We start from the raw sequence: 23,046 nt of genomic DNA, 5'->3' as shown, positions 1-23,046 counted from the left end.
GCATTTGAATTCAACTATCATTTTTATGCTGTCTCATTTATATAGATATGAAGATGAAATTAACAATCGCACTGCTGCTGAGAATGAATCTATGACCTTAAAGAAAGTAAGCATAATGTTTGATTTGCATCTAATTAAGTTTTGTTTGTATGTGTTAACTGGAAATAGTAGATGGTGTTTTGAGTGTTCCATCAATAATGCATACAAATGGGGAGAGTCTCATACAGGATAACACACTGATAAGTAAGATATGCAAGTTGTGCAGAAAAATAAATATTACTGTGTTTGAGCAACTAAAACTCAATCAACTGGCCTGGGATTAAATATAAGATAAAGTGTTATTTATCCAGTGATAGGGAATTTACTATTCTCCTAAGAGAGCTAACAGAGTTTCCCTAGCATGCATTTGTCTAATCTCCATGGGTATGTTATAGCTTGGCATTTACTCAGCATGCACTTGTATGATGACCATGGAGGTATTACCTTACTATTTTGTGGTTGTCTTCTCCATGAGATCAATCTGGTGTAATCAATCCATTTTTATTTTAGCTGCAATAATATGTTAAAAGACATTTTTGCTCCCATCTATGATAAAGGCACATTCAGTGTGAAGGATGTTATGACCTTCTTTAAATGTGTGTGTCTCTTTACAAAGACTAATATCTGATTGTTGTACTTCATGCTAATATGTCAGGTAACCAGTACTGATGTTTGAGTTCATGTAAACCAAAATATGCATTTTGTCACATGAAATGCTTTCTAATATCATTTTTTTTTTCAAATTAAAATTTTTTCAATATGTGATCAGCTTACTTTGTTTTACAGTCAAATAGTCAACACATAGGGATTAAATATGTCACCATTGTCCCATTATAGGGGTGAGATAGGGTCACAGAGCAGGTGGGAAGTGATGATTGATGTTGCCAGATCTCATATTTATATATATCTTTCTGTATATGTATATCTACATGTGTCAGTCTATCTATCTATCTATCTATCTATCTATCTATCTATCTATACGTGTGCTTGAGTGCACATATGTTTTTGTTTTATTTGTTGATTTGGAAGGCGCTGGAACTGCTGTAGTGAATTTATGAAAGATAATAGTGGGGATGTGGCCCTTTCTCCTTCATTGTACTGTTGTGCAGTTGCAGATTATGTATGTAAAGTAGAATGCACACACACACACACACACACACACACACACACACACACACACACACACTTGTTAAGAAACTCTTTCTGTGGATCTTTATTTCTTCAGAAATGTATAATTTGTTTACAAATGAAAAATATATGTACTGGGATTATTTCTTTTGTCTTAAACATAGATGTCACCTTTGACAAATAAATATTTTGTAAATAAAATAAGGCTGACAGTTCATTCACTAAGAAAAACTGGGGCCATACTAGCTTCAGGGGGTGATTTTAAAGGGCATAGTACTGAAATTAAAAAGTTTTGCAATTAAATATTTGTTATATTAGTAATAAACAAATTAACAATAAAGCACTGTTTCCTATTTTAGCATGATGGTGCTGCTTTTCTGCAGAAATCTAAACAGGAAGCTAAACTGAATGGTCTATGGGATGAAATAAATTTCATCAGAAAGTCATATAATGAGGTAATGTCTCAAATTATTGTGCTTTCTGACTATATGAACATTTTACTTTTTTTCAGTTTTACATATGGTCTCAGCAGTTGCAAATCATTTATCATATTTAATACTTATATGCAACATTAAAGTAATACATGCACAGGGTCAATTCTCGGGTGTTTTCTAGTTATTTTAGGGTTAACTGTTCTTTATCTGGATCCCTGATGTCCTTAAATTCAGAAGCAATTGTAAATATCATAATCCTGTATTTTAAAATGTCCAAACATTAAGGTATTTAATGCTAATGATATATAGTATTCCACTTAAGACATTTAGTATACTAACTGTTTGCAATTTGTTTGCTTGTTGCTAGCTTTAGTAAACCCAGTGTATGGTGAGAGATAAGCTGTTGCATCAAAAGTTCAAGGTTTTACATCATAGTTTCTTTCAGGGCAGTGTTTTAGTAACTTTCAATATTCTGCCACATTCATTAAAAAAGGAGTCAAAGCACTACATTGTTCTTAATTGTTTTAGTTCAGAACTTGAATTATATATAGATTATACTTCCAAATAAATAATATTCCACTGATGCAAAAATTCTCAGTTGGGCTGCTGGCACATGTTCATAAGGTGTATTAAACACTATACTATAAAGGAAAGGTATACAATATCTAGAATTCTGCAGTGCTCTTGGCCTCTCCACTGCCTTATTAGCTTATTCTAGTATGCGGCAAATGCAAGAAAACCCCTTTGCAGCTGATCACTTAGCAACATAATCTTAGTGTCTCAAAGATATTTAAGTTAGGTGATACAACATTCAGAATTATTAAACCTTAATATGTATTGTTTAATATGATGTGCTTCTAAATTAAATGGCTGTAATTTTCCCTAGGAGCTGGAACAAATGAACTTGTATGTTAAAGATGTCACAGCTATTACTGAAGTGGACAACAGACAAGACTTTGAAATGAACGCTAGCCTTGAAACTCTTAAAGCCCAGTATGATGACATAATTAAGCACAGTAGAGTTGAAGCTCACACACTTTATCAGCGCAAGGTAAGAAAAAGTACTGTTAAGATGTACTGGTCATTTATTTATGAAAAATCAAGAAATGTTGATTAAAATTATATTTGCATATTAAATTTCATGTTGAAACAACTGAGTGTAAAACAAAAAGTGGTCACTGTGGACTTAGACTAAATGAAGCTGCTTATAGTACAATGCAAAAAGATAATTTGTGCTAAATATAATTGTATATTATTGCTACTTCTGGTGCCACTCAGAAGTGTAGCTGAATTTATTTATTTGTGAGTGATTTTTGTTAATCGTTTCTTGGATGCAATCAATTCAGATTAGATTTATGTCACATATACATCTCATGTACTATTTTCAGCTATTGACTTATTGAATAACATCTGAGTTGATGTATTTTAGTATGAGGAGTTGGTGACTTCCGCAAACTGCTATGGTGATAATATCCGTAACACCAAAACTAAGATACAAGAAATGAAGAGAAATATCCCAAGACTTAGGAATGAAATTGAGAATCTGAAGCAACAGGTAAGGATTAACCATTCTTCATCATTTTTAGTAGTAGAAACATATAGAGACAGAAAAGTAAAATATATTGATGGAATATAGAGATAATTTATGATCTGAATTTAACTTTGTAATACATTTATATTTAATCAAAGTGAGAAGTATTTTTATTTGCTTAATGAAAAATGAACAAGCTATTAAATATGTATTTTTAGGAAATATAAATATAGCAGTTAAAAGATTACTTGTTCATAGCAACACTAAGACTCATCACGCATAAGATAAATTATGCATTATGATGTATGTTTTCCTCTGTTGTTTAGATTGGAAATAAAATTATTAAGCCATTTTGAATCTTACAACCCAATTAGACCTACAGTAGTACTAACACTATGTTTTAGCTTTCTAGATGAAATGATCTGCAACTTTTTATCTTTTATCTTAATTTTGAGAATTTCTTATAAATTCTGGCGATATCCAATAATTACCTTAGTGTATATTCAATAATTACCTTAGTATATGCTTCTACCTCAGTCCTGTTAAATTATTCCCTTTGGCTATTGATTGATTCAAGCAGAATACAAACGTGGGCATCAGCAGTATTTTTACATTGTGATATGTTTTTGTGACAGCAGAAAGAGAAGATAAACCTATCTGCTCTGTCCTTTTAATTCATGTCTTGGTTTTATTGATTAAGAGTGACTACTGAGAAAAAAGTAGCTGTTAAGCATCTTTCTGCTTTTCTTTTAATGCACAGTCTTGCAAAATAAATAGTCACTTAAACAAAAAGTGGGTTGAAAAGTTTAAAGGTAGACGTGTAAAGAAGATTAGCATCATCATCCATTAATTAAACCAATAGATGTGAGATCCGATTAGCATAGTTAAGTTGATATGCAGACTTACAAATATACCTGCTGGATATCATAAATCTAGACAGTAGGGCTACTGCATCAAAAGATCTAGAAGGAGAATTCAGTTTAGACTTTGATGGTAATGGCAATATTATCATTATTCTTTTGGGAATAAATCATGGGAAGACATTAATTTCCTTAAAAAACATTAGACCCGAAAGTCCATCATGCTTCAGGACTCTTTGGAAGTCACCAAAGGAGATGGGAGTTAAAATGTTCATACCAGTTCATCTATTAGCTGTACTAGTGCCTGTATAGAATAAATTAAGTTGCCAAATAACAGTTTATGAACAAAGAAGTTATTACTGAAACTTTTTAATAGGTTAGGTTACTATAGAGAAACTCTTTAAGTTTCCTTTTATCAGCAAAATTTATGGAATAAAAATCATACTAAAAATGAAGTCAAAGTTTTGGGTGATTAATGACTGAGTGGAATAGGGCACCTACCTAGCTAGGCCTAACAATTATTGTCCCGATCCCCTTCAATAAACACATCACACCAAATGGCATTTAACTACCTTTCTTAAACTTCCATAAACATAACTATTGAGCAATATTATAATTTATTAATCACAGCTTAAACATTGATATAACCATTTACTAGGGCAGAGTAACCTTGCTCACTCTGACCAAAGAAGCAGCGTCCTCATGTCCACTCACTTACTTTTACATTTTCAAGCAGCATCCCATTGCTCCCTTTCATTCCCCAACTCATTGAATTAAACATCCAACACCAGGGGGACAGAAGAGGGACAAGCCTGCCCCTCTTCTCTGCCTAAACTCCAAACCTATAAAATAACCACACAGTCCTGAACGTTCCTAAAAGAGGGAGGGTAGATGGGTAGTAAGTTCACATGAAAATCTGATCCATTACCCAGGTATACTCTCACAAAATCAGTTAAGCCACTCCTTACACTTACCTCATTTCCTCCCAACCCTCCTACTCTACTAATTTAATGCTTTCATTCCCATCCTACTAACTAACATTCTTTCAATACCATTTCAACTCCCATTACTATTCCTACCTAAACCAAACCGGAAGATGTCCCTGGACAAATTGGTCTGATCCCAAATCTCATTTGTCTCAGTCCCCTTCAATAAACAAACCACACCAAATGACATTTGACGATCTTCATTTAACTTCCATCAACATAACTTTATTGAACAATATAGTAATTTATTAATCACAGCATGAACATCCATATAACCATTTACTAGGCAGTGTAAATTCACTCACCCTGGTGAAATAAGCAGCATCTCACCTCCTTCTCTGAATCTGATACCCTTCCAATGCACAAAGAATGAGTGGAATACCTCTCTTAAAGAAACAACCCACTGAAAAGCTCTCATCATATACAAACTGATTACCCACCTTCACTATGCCCCCTACTGATCAAAATGAAATCTTAAGAACTCCCAACATGAGACCATAGCAACCTCTGGATACAACCAATCATTCCTGTCCTTCCTAATACTCTCTGCCTGCCCTTCTCCAACTGATGTGTTTAAGATCTACAAATGGAAATGTGCCCAGAGACAACAATTAAACATCTCACCAAACTAGCAACATCAACACATTTGACACCCTACGCACCCTATAATATATCCATAAACATCACACAAAGTATAGTCCAAATCCAATTACTAACACTAATCCTTACAACAAAACCTTCAAAAGCTGTCTTGTCAAAGGCCAACATCTGTCAGTCTTCACACTATCAAACCTACCCCAACCCCTCAACACTATCTCAACATGCACCCAATGATGCTTGCTCTTTCCTCTTTTAACAATAAGGCTACATATCTTCAAAAGGTACAGCTCTGGGTGAAATGCCTGACATGCAAAATTCATAAATCCTAATAGCTCCATAACTCATAATGCTTACCTTGTCCCTGGATTTCAGACACCTAATCTTTCCTGTCAAATGTGTTATCTTTCCAGTAAACAAAACAAAACCACATCACAAAGCACACATCAAACAAGTGTATGAGAACTTGCATGCCACCAACAAGCAACGCCCCGCATTAAAGGTCCAACCTCACCACCCCTTCCCCTTATCATACCCCCTCTAGTAACAGATCGAAATAAACTCAACCTCCTGTAATCCTGCCTCCATCCTACCTACAAACAACACCAAACTATAAAAATCTTTACTGTTTACGGTTTCTGATTCCATCATACTTTGAACGCCATCCACAGCAATTAATCCAAAATATCGACATACTCCACTTCCCATTCTTTCTTTTAACTAAAAGCAGTATGTGAGGGGGTCAAAAGATCCCTCTTTTGCCCCCAGGCCTACTCAGCTAAACCAATCATCCAGCCGGATCCCAAAGTTTGGCCCCACCTCAAGCTGTTATGACTCTTTCCCTCCTGTGGACGACCCCAGACTCCCCATAATCAAACCCAAACCCTCATCACCAAAAGCCTCCTCATGAGACTGTCCCCTTTACCAAAAGAAAGAGCCCCCCAAACCTCTGTCATTCTTCAGCCATGCCAGCTGCTTTACCCTGTCTCTGACGTACCTCATCCTCACCTGTCTCAACACTACTCCTAAACCCCACCGACTCTGACATGCCTAATTGAGCACCTAACAGTGTATCAGTACCTGTGACCTCATTGCAGACTGTTCTAGTGTCCGAATCATCCATGACAACAGCATCCATCACCTGTCGAGTCCTTTTCCCTCGGGCCACCATCTAATGCAAACTCTGTGCTTCCTTCAAATTCTGCACTCCTGCTATCTTCAAAATAAAAACAACTATAAATAACTCTCCACCTGTAAATGAATGTCAGAAAATACTCAGTTTACTTGTATGTAATATGTTTAAGTTCTTCTTCCAGGCATCTACTGAAAATGTATCATTGTCCAGATGGACTCTCCCATTACCATGAACATTTATTTTACTATACTATCATGTGACAAAGCCTCACCCTTTTGTGCAAACTTTGATCCATGAACACAAATTCTGTAACTGTGAGGTCAACCTGACTGTGGGGCATAAAGAAAAAAATCAATTGAGGTAAAGTGAGTGTGCTTTGGATATGGTACCATTTAGCTAGAGAAGCATGTATGCAAATGCTATAGCAGCAAAAAAAAAAAAAAAAAATTGTGACCAACCCAATCCGACTGCAACTACTGCACAAACAAGTTAAAACCTGGTAGCCAGCTTTAAGCCATGGTATTGTACTGTTCAGAGCTAGGCATGAAATGTCTAGGCTGCAAGTGTAATATTAGCACATTACAGGTCACAAAGGCTCATCCCCCTCCCTCACAATGGTTACTGCTGCAACACCCATATGCTGAGAACAATCACTACTCGTGGGTCCCTCACAACCTGCAAAACTGACTCTTTACCACAAAGAACCATCCCAACAGCCAGGGACTGTAATTTGTTTCAACCCGTCCTCCCCAATGAACAACAAACCAGACAAGAGGGCTGCCACAATCATCAAAAAATGAAGTCCACACCTCTTCTCACCCACAATGGCCACCTACCACTAACTGACATACCTCTCATCCTCCCAGATCAAAAAATCTGGACAAAGTCACAAACAAAAAGTCTGAAGCTGAAGTGTCTGTCATTATTTTTTACTTCGGCCTTTAATGATTTGTTACTAATTTGCCAGAAAGCCACAATTTCATGAAATGGACCACAAATATGAGGCAAAATATGAACATCCTGCGAAAATCTGCAGAGCCAAGAGGCAGATGGCTTGCAGCCCACAAAACACCCCAGACCCTTGCTGCCATGAAAAAAAAAAAAAAACAGTCTGTCCACCAAGTTACACCACAGCAGTGAAAACCATGGAACACTTCAATCCTAGCACCAAATAACGAGCAAGCTGACAAGGCACGCTACCAAAATTCAAAGGGAGCAGTAACACCACCACCAACTCCTCCCAGACCAACAAAACAGAACATTACTCCAAGACCACACACTGTCAATTAACCAACCCACTGAAATACATACTTAGTGACAAGAGAGCACTTGCCCACACTCTGTAAGCCATCCACCCAAAAATCACACTACATATTATACAATTTGCTTGTTCTTTAAAAGGCTAACATCATCCTTCTCATTGTATACCAGTACTTTCTTCCAGACCAACAAATGTGCAGAATTATCCAAATTCTTACCCTTATCTCCATATTAATAATTCCCCACATTACTTTTGCCAGGATGCGGAGACCAATCACATGCTACAACCAAAGGAATTCCACTACCATGGATCCCATTTGCCTGCTTCACACTGATTCTTCCCCACATTTACACAGTTTTCTTTTATAAATCTTTTTCTTTTTTTAATTCCACAACCCTTCAGCTTCCTCAGTCAAGACACCCCGATTGCACATGCCAATGCGACGGTCAATGCACACCATGTATGCACGGCTAGCAACCGCCACTTACACGCAGCCCATGTCAAGCAAACACCTCTGACACACTCTGGAGCCATTCAACAACCAGTATAGCTCCCTCCAATACCGCCACTGCAACGACAAAACACAGGCACCTAATGACTCACAAACACCTCCAGCATGACTTGGAGACATCACAGCAACAAACAAAGCTCCCTCCTTCACCGCTACCACCACTGACAAAAAAATATAACAAAAGCCACAGCAGGATGAAGAAACCACTCACATTACCCTGCAACCAAAACAAAATGGAGACTGGACACAAAGGTGGGCCCAGTAAAGATCTATCCACCAAACATAACAGGGGTATTTAATAACAGACAGTGAAATAAACTACCCAAACCACCATGCAACACATCAAGTGGCCAACTCAAAGACAAACGCTGTACAAGTGTACACGAGGAAGCCAACTAACCCATCTCATGAAGAACACCCTGTTTCTCCACAGACAAATGAAATAAATTCCAAACTCCCGCCCCCCAACTACAGCCAGAAAACCAAACATTTCTAAACCACAGCAACCATACATAGAGCACTGAGAAGGAAAAGAAAAAGAAATATTATTAACTTAACTTCACTATATCTACCAAAATTAAAATAAGAAAAAATGAGCACTTACTTGTTCCCATAGCTGTCAACCTTCCATCTCCAAAATGAGGAACACTAGCCCTCATAATGTGGAACAAATGTGCAAAACGTGGAACACATACTAATGGCTTACTAACAACTTCAACTAGGAAGGTCATAGGATGGTTAAAATATGCTGGTTTTACTTAGAAAGAAGATCTTCTAATGAATTAGTATGATTCATTTCTATTTACAATTGATTTCACTTAAAAAAAATTCCTAACACTGAATGTGTGACAGAGTCTTTCAATGTGAAACTTTGAGGAACTTTGAGGAACATGAACTTTTTATGACCCCAAATGAGGTATGTTCCTCGTAATGAGGTACACTTAAGTGGTATGCCTGTTCCTCAAGTACCCATTGGTTGTCACGGATGCAAACCTTGCAGTAGTAAGTTCATGCCAAAATCTGACCCTTAAGCAGCTACACTCTCACAAAATCAGTTAAGCCCCTCCTTCCACTTACCTCATTTTCTTCCAACCCTTCTACTTTCCCAGTTGAACCCTTTTATCCCCACCCCACTATCTAACTTTCTTCCACTACCATCTTAACTCCCATTACTATTCCTACCTGACCTACACACAAAGATGTCCCTGGACAAACTGGTTTGTTCCCAAACCTCATTTGTAGAATAACATCAAGTTACCCTCCTGCAAGGCATCATGACACATATCATATTTTGGACAAGTTAGCAAGATTAAAAGATTGCAAAACATATTTGTCCAAATGGTGGAAGGGAAGTGTTATACATAAAATCATAAACAAGACAGAAGAGAAATATCTTCATCCATGGCATATACTGGAAAAGGCTTGAAACAGCAAATTAGTGCAAATTAAACATGCATATACTGATGTTGATTGGCTAGAAGCCAGGGATGTAGTAAACATAAATGCTGATAAATTCCAGGGTGATGGAAGTGCTCTTTTCTGAGAAATGCTGCATTGTAAAGAAATTATCCTATATATGGAGATTTCCATTTTATCACATTGGCCAGGGAAGCAAACTTTAGATTGTTGGCAGACTGTAGTGTTCAGTCTGTTTTAAAAACTGGAAAGAGTTTACTACCTTTGATCAAGAACCTGTTGCTCATTTTCATAGGATAAGATTGACTAGATTGGAAACTTTGTAAGCTTTCAGTAACAGCATTCTCTTAGTGAAATCCTCTGACTGGATATATGTCAGTGATTCTGATATCAATCATATCATTTTACATTTGTAGCATGCTATGCAGGGTCTGGACTTTGGTCAGACATGATTGATTTTTCTTTGACTTGTTCTTAGTTCAGTCAGTTTACAAGTCTGGCCCTCAGCTCTGAGGAATTTGCCCAGCAGGGCTTAACAAGGCTTTAATTGTTTTGATCCAGAAGAAGGTACAACTTTCTGTCTAATATGCAATTTGCAGTTCATTGGTAACCCTACTGAGAATGTAGCTTAAACACAGCTTGAATATTTTGCAATAACGCATGGCCTTCTCAACCCTTATTGAAGGAGTTAAAGAACCTGCTATAGTTGCAAGGCTGCTATTCTACATAGCGACCTCTTAGACTTAAAAGATCAACATTGTTACACACAACTGGTACTGGTGGTTCTCTTAGCTAAATTTAATGTTTTGGTCTTTGGAATCATGATTATATGCTTGTATTCCAACTGTAGTCTCTCAGTCACAGTACATGAATGGTTTACCTGTTACTGCCTGAGGAAGGCTCAGTAGGCAATTTCTATATAAAGTATATGTCATGTTTTAGTTTGCAGTGAAAGGTTCTTCAGGACACCATAATGAAACTAGTGCTGTTCAGAATAATATGTTTTTACTGGTAGAAGTTATTTAATATAACTTTTGAGGTATCATTGACAGGAATGTAAAACCCAATATATATCTGTCCTTCCATCAGAAATATATGCCAACTTTTGATTCCTTTGAAATAAGTTTTGATGTCACTCTTTGGTGGATTAGGGCTAGCCAGCTGTAGTTTAACTCTGACAAGAATGAGCCTTTTACCATTCAAGTGTCGCCGAGGTCTATTAACTTTTAATTTTGCTCCAATTGCCATTTCTATAGGGAGCTATCTGGAGTTTGTGTTTAGGAGATTTAACCTCAAAGTGTATCTCAAAGACAAGTTTAGAGACTAGGTGACAGCTGTTGTCAGGTTCATAGGTTCACAGATTAGTACTAGGCTAACGATCTCCATTTTTTCATGTCTGAAACATTACTTGGATCAGGCATCTTATTCCACTTGAGAACCTTGCAATGATCATGTGTAGTTTGAACTCTATGAAAGTAGATTATTGTAATTCATTTTGCCTAGGGTTTGCTACTATAAAATGTCATTAGGTCCAGTGAGTGCAAAACTCCAAAGCTCAAATCAAGGGATATCTGCTTGTTAAACTCACTTTGCCAGAATCTAATGTTTTGATACTTTTATGACTTGCCCAGCTTCATATATGTCCTTTTTATCAAAAAAATAAATAAATAAAATAAGAGTTGCAAGTGCCCCGTCAACAATCTTGTCTGCTCTATTAATCTGCCAGGACATGGGTAATGATTCTAAGAATGTGTTTCATGTGTTCTGATATGCATTCTTTCTCTCACGAGGTACATTTCAATTTGCTATTGCTATAAAGAATGTACCTCCATGTACCTCTGTGGGAGTTTATCACAGGTCACCTCCTAACTTTTCTCACAGGCATTATTTTTAATGATCATTTATTTATGTACCATTTGTGGAGGGGATAAGTACAGTGGTCCAAGACCCCTTTTCATATAGCAAGAGTAAGCAAATATAATTTAAATGAAACAGTAATGCAAAGCAGGATGAATACAAGTAAGTGAGTGCATGCATAAAAATAATTATATGGTACATACATGTGGACAAAGTTTAAAATCATCTTGCCAAGAAAAGATAGTTTGTGAATAAGCTCATGCAGTATCTATCCATCTATCCATCCTCAACCCCTTTTTCCCATTTTGCACACATGGGGTCGGGGTGCCATTTCAACAGTGACAATCATCTCAAGCCAAGGTTTACTCCACTGGGTCATGCAGTATACATAATCTTTAAATGTCATAGCTAGGATTAGCCTGGTTTGTCAAAGCCATCAGGTTTTCCATCTTTTGCAATTTCTTCTTTTAGAAAATTCTAAAAAGAGTTTAGATTGGAGGATTGCCTATTTTTACTGACAGATTATTCCATTAAGCCGAAGGGATCATAACAAACAAGCTTTTTGTCATAATCTTAGTGAATGGAGGTCATAAGTATATAAATATTGACAGCAAAGAGTCTGCATCTGTTTACAGCATTTTTTCCTCTTCTGGTTATTTTGTGTGTATGTGTGTATGTGTGCATTTTATGTGATTGTTGCTTGATCAGCTGGAAGTATGTTAATCATTTTTGATTGATTGGTCACTTGACTGACTAGATTCACACACTAATACTTAACACTAACTTCTGGACTTTGTATAGAATGCCCAAGCCATTCTTCTAACTACGCATGTAATTCACAGTAATTTTCTCTCACTTTGTTACATTCATTTAAGTAATTATGGCATGAGCCTCTTACAATTCAACTGCAATTCAAATGTTGAGCTATAATGCTCTCCACTGATGAAAACTGTGCATGAATACATGGAATTCATTAACACCTACACTAAATCTACACTCACTTTTCTGAGTGAACACACAATGCAATGATAACTCATACCTTCTTCCTCCTAATTTTAGTTTTCCTAGTGGTTTTCTTGCAGCCTTAAATAATGAGTAGAATTCATAATGGTTGCCACAAGGTGTAAACTACATGTACACTTAGTATTATCTTTCTTGGTGATTAGAAGGCACAACAATGAGGCAGGAATGTTCTTCATTACAAATTGTGTAAACTTAGTGTAGGAATGAATGAAACTGGCTATCTTCCTGGTGGACATATCCATTGTATATTTATATATTAACCAGTGTTAAGTTTTGATTGCAATAACAGTAGCAATACTCGCTGGTCTGGATGGATAAATATCTTATATTGTTAATTTTTATTTATGACAAAAAAGATTTCTGGATTTGCGAAATTTGCAGTTCATTAATGACTTGTGCTTTACAGAATGCCAATTTAGAGACTGCCTTTGCTGAAACAGAGGAACATGGTGAGACAGCTGTTAAAGATGCCAGGCTGAAGCTGGCAGAGAAAGAGGCTGCCCTACAGAAGGCGAAGGAGAACATGGCCCGTCTGACACATGATTATCAGAAGCTGATGAAAGTCAAGATATCCTTAGATATAGAGATGACTTTCTACGGGAAACTACTGGAAGAATAACAGAGGGATAGGTCAAAAATATGTTAAATATATTTTGTTGTGGGCATATTTTAGCATCATAATATACAAAGTAATTATCATAGTTCCTTTTTACAAGAATCAGAAAATATCTTATGATAATTTTTCCAATATATTCTAAATAAATAAAATGATATTTTATTTCACAGAGTTTATATATTTAAGTAAACACCATGTTATGCTTGTTTTTCTTTTTGGGTGGAGTTGAATTATACTATTCCTTAAACTACAACATAAGCAGGGGTGGGAACAATATGTCATTGAATATGCCAGTGCTGGGAAGTACATGCTAACTTTATGCCCATAAGGGAAATAGATTTCTGTACTACAAGCTCACTGCTATGATTATGTCATTTCTCTTGAAGTGTAACATCCAAGGACTTGGTATATCCAACTGAAGGACTGTAAGAGGGACTGTTGTTATTTTTAACTGAAGGACTGTACGGGAGACTTGGGTATTCTCTGCCATCACCAATGTGTAGTGTAAGATGTAATTTACTGACCCCATGATTCTCAGTCAATCCCCACTCTAGAGAACTGCAGTCAGTGACTGGCTGGAGAACTAAGTATACCACTACAGTTAAGTAAAATAAAAATATTATGTATGCATTAATTTCTCATAACACTCTATGCATTTAGGAAACAGGGGTTAAACTCAACAGTAGAAAATAATTACATTTATTTTATAATCATAATGTTGTTAATATTATATGACTAAAATAACATAGTATTAATATGCAGCAGGATAGTGGTAAATCCTAAATGGGTAGGTTTACATGGAATTATATTTCTTAGTTTGAAATAATGCAGTTTTGCTTTGGTACAACATGATGCTTTTATCCAAATCATTACAAATATGTATGTTTAACAGGTAACTATGTAACTGTACTCCAGACAAAATAAATGAATACTAAATTTATGTTAAACAGACTGCTACAGAGTAATGTATTCTTGTGAAATTACACTCAGCTTAACATTACTGAAATTTATCAATATTTTCACCACTTCAGAAAAAGTCAGTCTCATTAGAGTATTAGTTTCTTCAGAACAACATTGCATCACAAGTAATAGAAATCATTTTATTCTGTTAGAAATTACAATCGTAATTCTTAGTAAGGACATTCCCCAGGATTCATCAAGCTCTGCACAGTGTGCAGGAGCTGCTGGAGGAAATATGGCCACCGAGAGATCAAGGAACAAGATCCTAGGATGTACACGAGTGCTCCTGCACTATTCCTGCACGGACACAGCTCCTGTATGCAAATTACCCCATTTGCAGGTGAAAACCATGCGAATGAGGTGAATTTGCGATCCAGGAAGCTGATAGCCATCCATGCAGGACAAGTTGTAACCTGCAGAAATGTACTGGGTTAGTAACCAAGTACATTTCTGAAAACTACAAAACGGAGCTATGACAGCTCCAAATAAAGGGTGCATATAATGTGTAAAGCATGTCAATGGCCAAATATATGGCCATTGGCATGGAAAACAGTTGCAAAAAAAAAAAACTTTTATTTTTTTTTTTTTTGGCCGATTATGGCCATTTAAGCGTAGGGCAGCAACCTGCAAAAGGGATCGGCTGGAAAATAAAAGAAAAACCCTGAAAAAAGCTTTCCATGCAAAACCACAATTTTGCTATTATAGTCAATGGCAGGCAGAAGATAACAAGGCCAGTGAATAGTACTTGCTAAGGGGGGAAAGCTGAGTGTGGGACTTGTAACTAGGCATTAGCAGGCAATCCTATGCAAATGAGGGGAATGATACTGAATTACAGATTTCCCCTCATGGCTAGCCTGCACCCAACTGTGTAGGTGCAGGAAGACCATGGTGACAGCAAGAGCTAGCTGACATCATAGAGAGGTGTGTCAGGCATACTATAAGCTTACTGGAGCCATGTGGCTTGGGTTTGCCCTAAGCTTAGCAGAGCTAAGGAAGGGGGATGTGTCTGAAGCTGCCAAGCACACTTTATATTGCCTAAATGGGTGTGTGTGCCGCGCACTGGATTTTAAACCAAAAAAAAAAAAAAGTAAACTAGGAAATAGCAGCTCCATGCACATCTGAGCACTGTGTTTGCATGTCGTGCATCTGGGCTTAAACAGGAAGGCAATGGGAAGGGAAAACAGCAGTAGTAAGGTAATCAAAGAGAACTAGCATAGCTGGCAGGTGAAATGTATCAGAATCAGCCAATTACACAGGCAACAGCCCAGTACACTACTATAAACTATGCAAACACCTTTCCCTCTGGTTTTTCCCACAAACTCTACACCACCAGTGTACACAAATGAGGAAATTTTACCTAACAGAACCAACAAAATTATAGGGGCTGCATTTGCTCTCATAAATCAACATGTGGAAGAGGCTGAGGGTGGTGAGGATAAGAATGCTGATGACCAACTCACAGTGAGGAGAAGGAGAAGAGTGTACAGACCCAGGGTAACCTACCAGGGGGCTATATGAGCTGGAGATAGTGGAGTGCTATAGGGTGGACAGGGACCTCCTACAGCAAATTGCTGAACTGTGCCGGCCATGCCTCCCACACAGAACAAACAGAGGGGAACCCATCCCAGTGGATACTAAGGTATGTGTAGGCCTAGGTCCCTTAGGTTCATAGGTTCATAGGTAGGTACTAGGCTATTGGCCCAAGGGCCTACATAAGCCTAGCCAACAAGGTTCCCTGGTTTACGCCACCCAAGCAAGTTATTTTCCTGTGCCACTGTTGAGCAGAGAGACAGAAGTGATCCCCGGGGTATATTTCCTATTTTCCATCCACTCATCAAGATTTTTCTTGAAGAGTGCTAATGAAGAACTTTGCTTGACATAGATGGGTAGCCTGTTCCACAGTATAGGAAGTCTCTGGGACAGGAATCTATCCCTCCAGCAAGTCCTGTTTATTGTGGTGACAAGGTTTTGGTCCCTAGAGCATGTAGCTAGGAGGGATTGGGATTTCTTTAGTTGTAGCATGTCCAACAGCTCTGGGTTTGACATAGCTTTATATGTTAGACAGAGATCACCTTGGTGTAGGCGATATGCTACGGAGTAAAGCTGGAGTTTTTTGAGAACTCAGTATAGGGCATTTGTTTGAGGCCAGTAATCCTCTTTGTGAGGTACTTCTGTGGCCTTTCCAGCTGTTGCAGATGTCTTGTGAGGTACATTCCAAAAGGGACACTGTACTCTATAATGGGTCTAATGAGTGTCGAGTAGAGGGGAACAATTACCTCTTTTTTCCTGGATGAGAACCCTTTTATGATGAGGTGTGACATGTAGAAGGACGTCCTGACTACTGTGGCGATGTGACTATCAAAGAAAAGACTACTGTCCACCTGGGTCCCAAGGTCTCTTATCACACATTCAGTGTTAAGTAGATTGCTGCCTGTGTGGTAGTTCATGGGTACAGAGTTTTTACCAAACGGGATGACACTGCACTTTTTGGCATTGAGCTTGAGGCCATGGCTCTGACAACAGGCATCTGTCTCAGCGAGGCCCTTCTGTAGGATGTCCACACCATTTGGGGACTTGACTATGGCTCCTAGTTTGCAGTCATCTGTGAATTTCGTTAGCCAGAGGCCTTCTGTGTTAGCCTGTATGTCAGAGAAGCAGATACCAAACAGGAGAGGTCCCAGGATGGAACCCTGTGGTACTCCACTTGTCACTTCTTTGAGGTCAGATTTAGAGTCTGCAACTTTTACAGTGTGGGATCTGTCATTGAGCCAGTTGGCAACACATCTTGTGATGTAGGGATTTGCACCTAGTTTAGTGAGTTTAGCTATAATTTCAGAATGGGGGATGTTGTCGAAAGCCTTGGCGAGGTCAAGATAGGCTGTGTGAACCATCTTACCCTAATCTATGGCTTTGGTGACTGCCTCAAAGAAGTCAATCAGGTTCAGGAGGCATAATCTGCCCTTCACAATCCCGAACTGGGTGGGATCCAGAGTCTGGAGGTTGCCAATGTCTTTGTTTATGAGTTCCATGATGATATGTTCAATGGCCTTGCAGACGTGGCTCATCAGGCTAATAGTTTGGTAGTTCCCAGGATCAGTGGTGGCTCCCCCTTTGTGGAGTGGGATAACTGTTGCTGTGCACCATTCAATGGGTACAAAGCTTGATGTGAAGCTATTATTGAACATGGTGCTTAAGTGGGGAGCCAGTTCATTCTGAAGTTCATGTAAAATGCAGCCTGGGATGTTGTCTGGTCCCATGGATGCTGTGTTTTTGGCTTTAGAGAGTGCAGCTTTTACCTGCGTAGTTGTGATTACAAGGACTCTGCATTCTTCCTGTATAGATATGGGCCCTTTAGGGGTTGGGGGGGGGTAAAGTTAGCACTGAACCTATCTGCCAGGATGTTGGCAATATCAGTTGGTTCTGTAATTTTCATTCTGTTGTGCTGTAACTCAGAGCAGATCTGGGTGATGCCATTGAGATTCTTGACATAGCTATAGAATGCTTTGTGGTTGTCCTTAGAATTACTGGCGATTTTGTTTTCGTAACTAGCTTTGGAGGATCTTATAAGGGATCTCAGCTTCTTACTGAGGCTGACCAGGGAGCTCCTTTACTCATGGGATGTTACTCTCTTTTGCAACAGTTTCTTTTCTGTTGTACAGTTTGTTTATGGCAGGGGACCACCAGATTGGCTTCCTTTTTTGGAGGATAGAGTCTTGGTTCTGTTTGGGATAGCACGATCCATGCACTTGTGTAAGTGCTTATAGAGTGCATTTGTGTAGGATTCAGCAGTTGTAACTGTATTGTCCATCTGCATGGGTGTCATAGTTCACCACTTCTGTCTTAAGAAGCATGAAGTTGGCTTTGGAGAAATTTTTTACCGTGGTTTCCTTAATGGGGGGTGGGGGCGGATGTGGATATCAAGGGTGATTAGCTTATGGTCGGATCGGACCAATGAGGAGTTGACTTCAGGTGTGGAACACAAGTCACTCATGTTGGTAATGACTAGGTCTAGGATATTATTGCCCCTGGTGGGGGTGTGGATAAGTTGATCCAGGGCATTGGAGTTTATGAATTCCAGAAAGCGTTGAGCTAAGGAGTTGTTACATGAGTAGTTTTCCCATTTAATGGTGGGGTAGTTGAATTCGCCCATTATTATGGTGTTTGGTTGAACCCTAATATTTTCCAGTACATCAAGAAAAGAGGAATAGGAATCCTGGGGCATGGTGGGGGATCTGTAGCAAGCTACAATTTGGATTGCAGTTTTGCACAGAGTTAGTTGCACTTGGATAACCTCGAATGCATTATGTTGGGCAACTAGGCTGGAGGTGTGGCTATCCTTAATGAATATGGACACACCTCCGCCTTGGTGTTTCGGTCCAGGTTACATGGCCGAAAAGTGTGGTATGAGTTATAGCCTGGTAGTGCAGGGGTGCTCTCTGGAGCCTTGAACCAGGTCACAGTCATTGCACAGATATTGATGTTCTCCATTGTAAGGAGTGCCTCGAGTGAGTGCATTTTGAGATTTAGACTTCTAGCATTGAGTAGCATTACCCTCAGTTTTTGCTTGCCTGTTTCTGTTATCATGGTGAATTTGTTATTTGAACCTTGCCTAAAAAAAGGCACTATAGGGGCAGCAAGAGCCTTAGCCAGTATCTGGAATCCCAGGGGTGAAAGGTGCTGGCCATCTGTGGCAAAGCATCGTGGTCTGTCGACCATGTCATCCCAAGCAGACAGATACTGGATCCCCTTAGAATGACACCAGAAGCTTAGCCAATTGTTGAAGTCAATCATTTTGTCCTTGTACTGCGGTATCATTCTGGGTGATGGCAGAATGCTAATCAGGGCTAGGGTTATACCTGCCTGGACTACAAGATCTGAGACCTCTTCCATGTCTCTTTTCATGTAGTCCAGGGAGGTACATCTCAGGTCATTCTCACCAACATGGACAATGACAGATTCATATTTGTACTTGTTGTGGAGTGACCTGAGTGCATGGGTTATGAGGCAGATCCTAGCACCTGACAGGCAGCTGACAGTAACCTTCTCCTTGTTTAGCCTGGTGAGTGGGACATCAGTGTGCCTGACTATAGAGTCTCTTATGAACAGTGTGTTGGGTATGTTGTTTTGCCTTACTGGCTGTGGTTGAGTGGCACACTGAGTCTGTGGGCTATGTGTTATTTGGGTTGTGTTGGGGGATGGAGGCTGCTTGCCTTTCTCCTTTGGAGGTCTCTATTGCTTAGACAGATTATTATTGAGAGCCTCTGTGAATGTTTTTGTGTTACTATGTGCGGATTTTGGTGGTGTAGATTTAGTGAGACTATGTGATGAGTGTGGTGTGGTGCAAATGTTTACCTTCTCCTCATGACTGTCAAGTTCAGTCTTGGTTGGAGAGAGTTTTACCTCCAGTTTGGCTAGATGAGTGCATCTCTCACAGATTTTGCTTTGGGTGGTAGGAGGAGAGGGTTGTCTGTGTACATGAGGCAATTTCTACATTGCCTCAGGATGTCCAGATACATCAAATAGACAGGAGAGAACACTGGGAGCTGACCCTTGGACATGCCTGAATAAAAAACTATTTTCCTCTAGATAAGTGAGGAAAGTGAGTACAAGAGCTGTTTTTCTCTAAGCAAGTGAGAAAGTTCAAAAACTGTTTTCCTCTAGGTAATCAGGAAGGTTGAGTGCTGTAGTAATTAGTAGCTTATTTAGTGCTTACAAGTTCTGAACAAGTGCTGAGCACAAATAAGTAAATTTAAGTGGTAAAACTAAGATTCTGTATCTGCACTAGATGAGTTACAGGACAGAAACAAGTGCAAATCCAGGCTTTCTAATCAGAAAGTTGAGAGAGATGGAAGAGATTGCCCAAATGGCCAATAGCTACAATTTCTGGGCCAGAACCACTCCTTATGTAGTAGACAGGTTACCTAGTGCTTACCAATCACACTGATAAGCTAGAAGGCTTCCCTCCAACACAGAAATGTTTGGGGGGGGGGGGGGCTCAGAAGCTTACATACAGTCCTGGATACAGCAAATCTGTATCTGGAACACTAGTTACAGGAAAGGTAGGAAACAGGCTTACTTTTTTTTTTCCAAAGGCCAACGGGGGATATCATGAGGATCTCACAGGCATCAATATCCAGGGTACTTCACCAGTTCCTGGATGCCATGTCAGCACATACCGGTGAGCACATATTTCATCAATACCCATGAGGCATTGACCAGCAATATGAGTCTCTTCCTCCAAATAGCAGCATACCCTGGGTGCTATAGACTGCATGCACATACACATCAAAGCACCACCCAGCAAGCGGGGTAGAGTCTACATAAACCGCAAAGGCTTCCCTTACATCAACTGTCAGGTTGTGTGTGATGCCCAGAGCATTATAATGAATGTGTGTGCTGGCTGCCCTGAAAGCTATCACAACTCCCACATCTGGCATATGACGCAGCTGTACCCGAGATTTGCCAATGGCGGCATCCCATATGGCCACCTAGTGGGGGATGCTGGTTATGCAATGGAGCCATGGCTGATGACACCCATCAGAAATGCACACACACACAAACAAGAACTCCATAATGAGGCACACACACAGACCAGAATCATAATAGAGCATGTGTTTGGGATGCTCAAGTCACGGTTCTGGCACCTGGACATATCCAGTGGACCCTTGCAGTACTCACCAGCTACATGTACCCAAATTGTCATTGTATGTGCCATGCTACACAATATGATCCTGTGGAAACAGCTGCAGCAGGAACAGCATGGGGCAGTTCCACACAGCCCCCCACCATTGCCAAGGCCTGCACAGGCACAGAGTGACTCAGAGGAGGAACATCCTGAGCCTGCCTCAGTAGGCAGAAGGAGTCATGCCCAGTATGCCCACGCCTTGGCAAAGAGGCTACACATAGTACTTACACTAACATGGTAGGAACCCAGGGAATGACACCTCTCTCTGACTTGCACATACAGTAAAAAGGTTCCCAAACATGGCACTACCTGTGCTTAACCATGTATAGGGAGTGTACTATGTGCATCCAGCATAGTCAACACTCCAGCACCATCCTCATTACTGGCACAGCCACAAGGTAAGTCACTCTCCCTATCAATTGCTGAATGGAGTAGTATGTTTTGTTACTTGTATCTATAGTATGGATGTGAGCATGCAAGGGAATCGGGTGGCTGAATGGGATGCCAGCAGATAGCAGACACCTATATTGGCAGCATGAAATCTGTAACAAATACTGGTGTCAACATAGTAGCCAGTACTAGACAAGGTGACAAAACCCACTGCAGGAAATGTGGTGGGCCAAATGTGTGTCCATAGGTAACACACATGCCAGACATGAGGCTCACATACCCAACAACAGTCTCAGCCAGCAGGACAGGCATAGACAAACACAAAGAAAGGCTGTGCTAAGGCCTCTGATTAATGGCTATGGAGAACAGCCCCCCCTCTGGACCTATATAGACAGACTACAACAGGTCAGGCAGTGGGATGTTAGTTCTGAAGGGGAAGACTTCTGAAACTGAAATGTAGGGCAATAAAACCTAAGAAATGTAGTACACTGATAAGCCTCTAGTCTGCATGATAGGTCAGAATACAAAATGAAATGAAGTACCTGAAATACCAGTACAGTCACAGTAAATGTGTACAGTTGTCAGGTGACCCCCTCCCCCACAATCCTATGTAGAAATGTAGTAACGTATGTGTAGGTATAATAACAGTGGAGCACAGATTACCTGAGCTGGCCAAATTAGCTGGATAGATTGTAGCACATGTACAATATGCAGGGCTATGTGTGTTAGGCTGGTGTGTGTTATATATTGTGTGAGAGTGGTCAGCATGTAGGCATGGTGGGTTTTGTCCTGGTGGCCATTGGCCAGTACTGCCAATGACAGGGCCAAGTTCTCACAACTGCAGTGTCAAACACAATGCATCCCAGCAAGACACATTCCAGCAGTAAGCCATAGTAATTGTTTGGATATAATATCTGTCACCATCTGAAAGATGGACATGGCATGAATGTGGGCCCAGACAAACAAACAGTACACAGGTGGAAGTACCCTAGACAGACAGTGTATAAAATGTTACTGTCAAATAGACACACCTTTGGAATTGTGCATACAGGTTAGCAGCACATTAGTTGGGTTTGTAGTATGGAATAACAATGTTGTCTGGCCAAACACTGGCAGACGACAAAGGTCACAGGTATGAAGTACTGAGAAACTGCTGATGTCCCTGCACAAGCTAGCATAAGTGGAATGCCCCATGTATAACTGTGAGTCAGCTGCAAGTAGCTTCCATAGCACACATGCACCCAGCTTAACCCACCATCAGCCACAGGTAGCTCACAGGTCTTATCCCTGCTATTGGGAATGAGTACAATATGACCCCCACCCCTGTATGGAAATAGCCACAGAATGCAGCATGCTGAAGAGGTGTCCCCAAGCAGGTGTGTCCCTAGCTGTAAGCAGCACCCTGCCAGCATCCACTCTACTGGATCAATAATGATAGAAACTATTGACATTAACACCTTCAACACCTACCCTGTCACCCCAGTGGAATATAGTGGCTTGCAAACTGGGACTGTAGGAGTGACACAATGCAATGGCCTGCTACAGATGGCCTGCATCACTACCAAATGCCCTACAGTCCTCTGTCAAAGGCCTCTGTCTCACCTGTACTGCCAATGT

At 39.7% G+C, this 23,046-nt stretch overlaps 1 protein-coding gene across 1 annotated transcript in view; it reads left to right on the top strand.

Moving 5' to 3' along the window:
* Positions 1–13,433, top strand: part of LOC122810635 (keratin, type II cytoskeletal 3-like) — an 88,225-nt gene extending 74,792 nt beyond the window's left edge. Inside the window, exons 2-6 of the mRNA XM_044082209.1 lie at positions 46–106; positions 1,527–1,622; positions 2,488–2,652; positions 3,031–3,156; positions 13,185–13,433. Coding sequence (XP_043938144.1) covers positions 46–106; positions 1,527–1,622; positions 2,488–2,652; positions 3,031–3,156; positions 13,185–13,397 — 661 coding nt within the window. The 3' untranslated portion in view covers positions 13,398–13,433. The remainder of the gene's footprint in view (positions 1–45; positions 107–1,526; positions 1,623–2,487; positions 2,653–3,030; positions 3,157–13,184) is intronic.
* Positions 13,434–23,046: the final 9,613 nt, after the last annotated feature.

This window comes from Protopterus annectens, chromosome 9.part0 (genome assembly GCF_019279795.1).
Source record: "Protopterus annectens isolate FY-2018-M chromosome 9.part0, PAN1.0, whole genome shotgun sequence".
NCBI lineage: Eukaryota > Metazoa > Chordata > Ceratodontiformes > Protopteridae > Protopterus > Protopterus annectens.
Note: the sequence above shows the minus strand (reverse complement) of the source record. Positions and strands in the feature narration are given on the sequence as shown.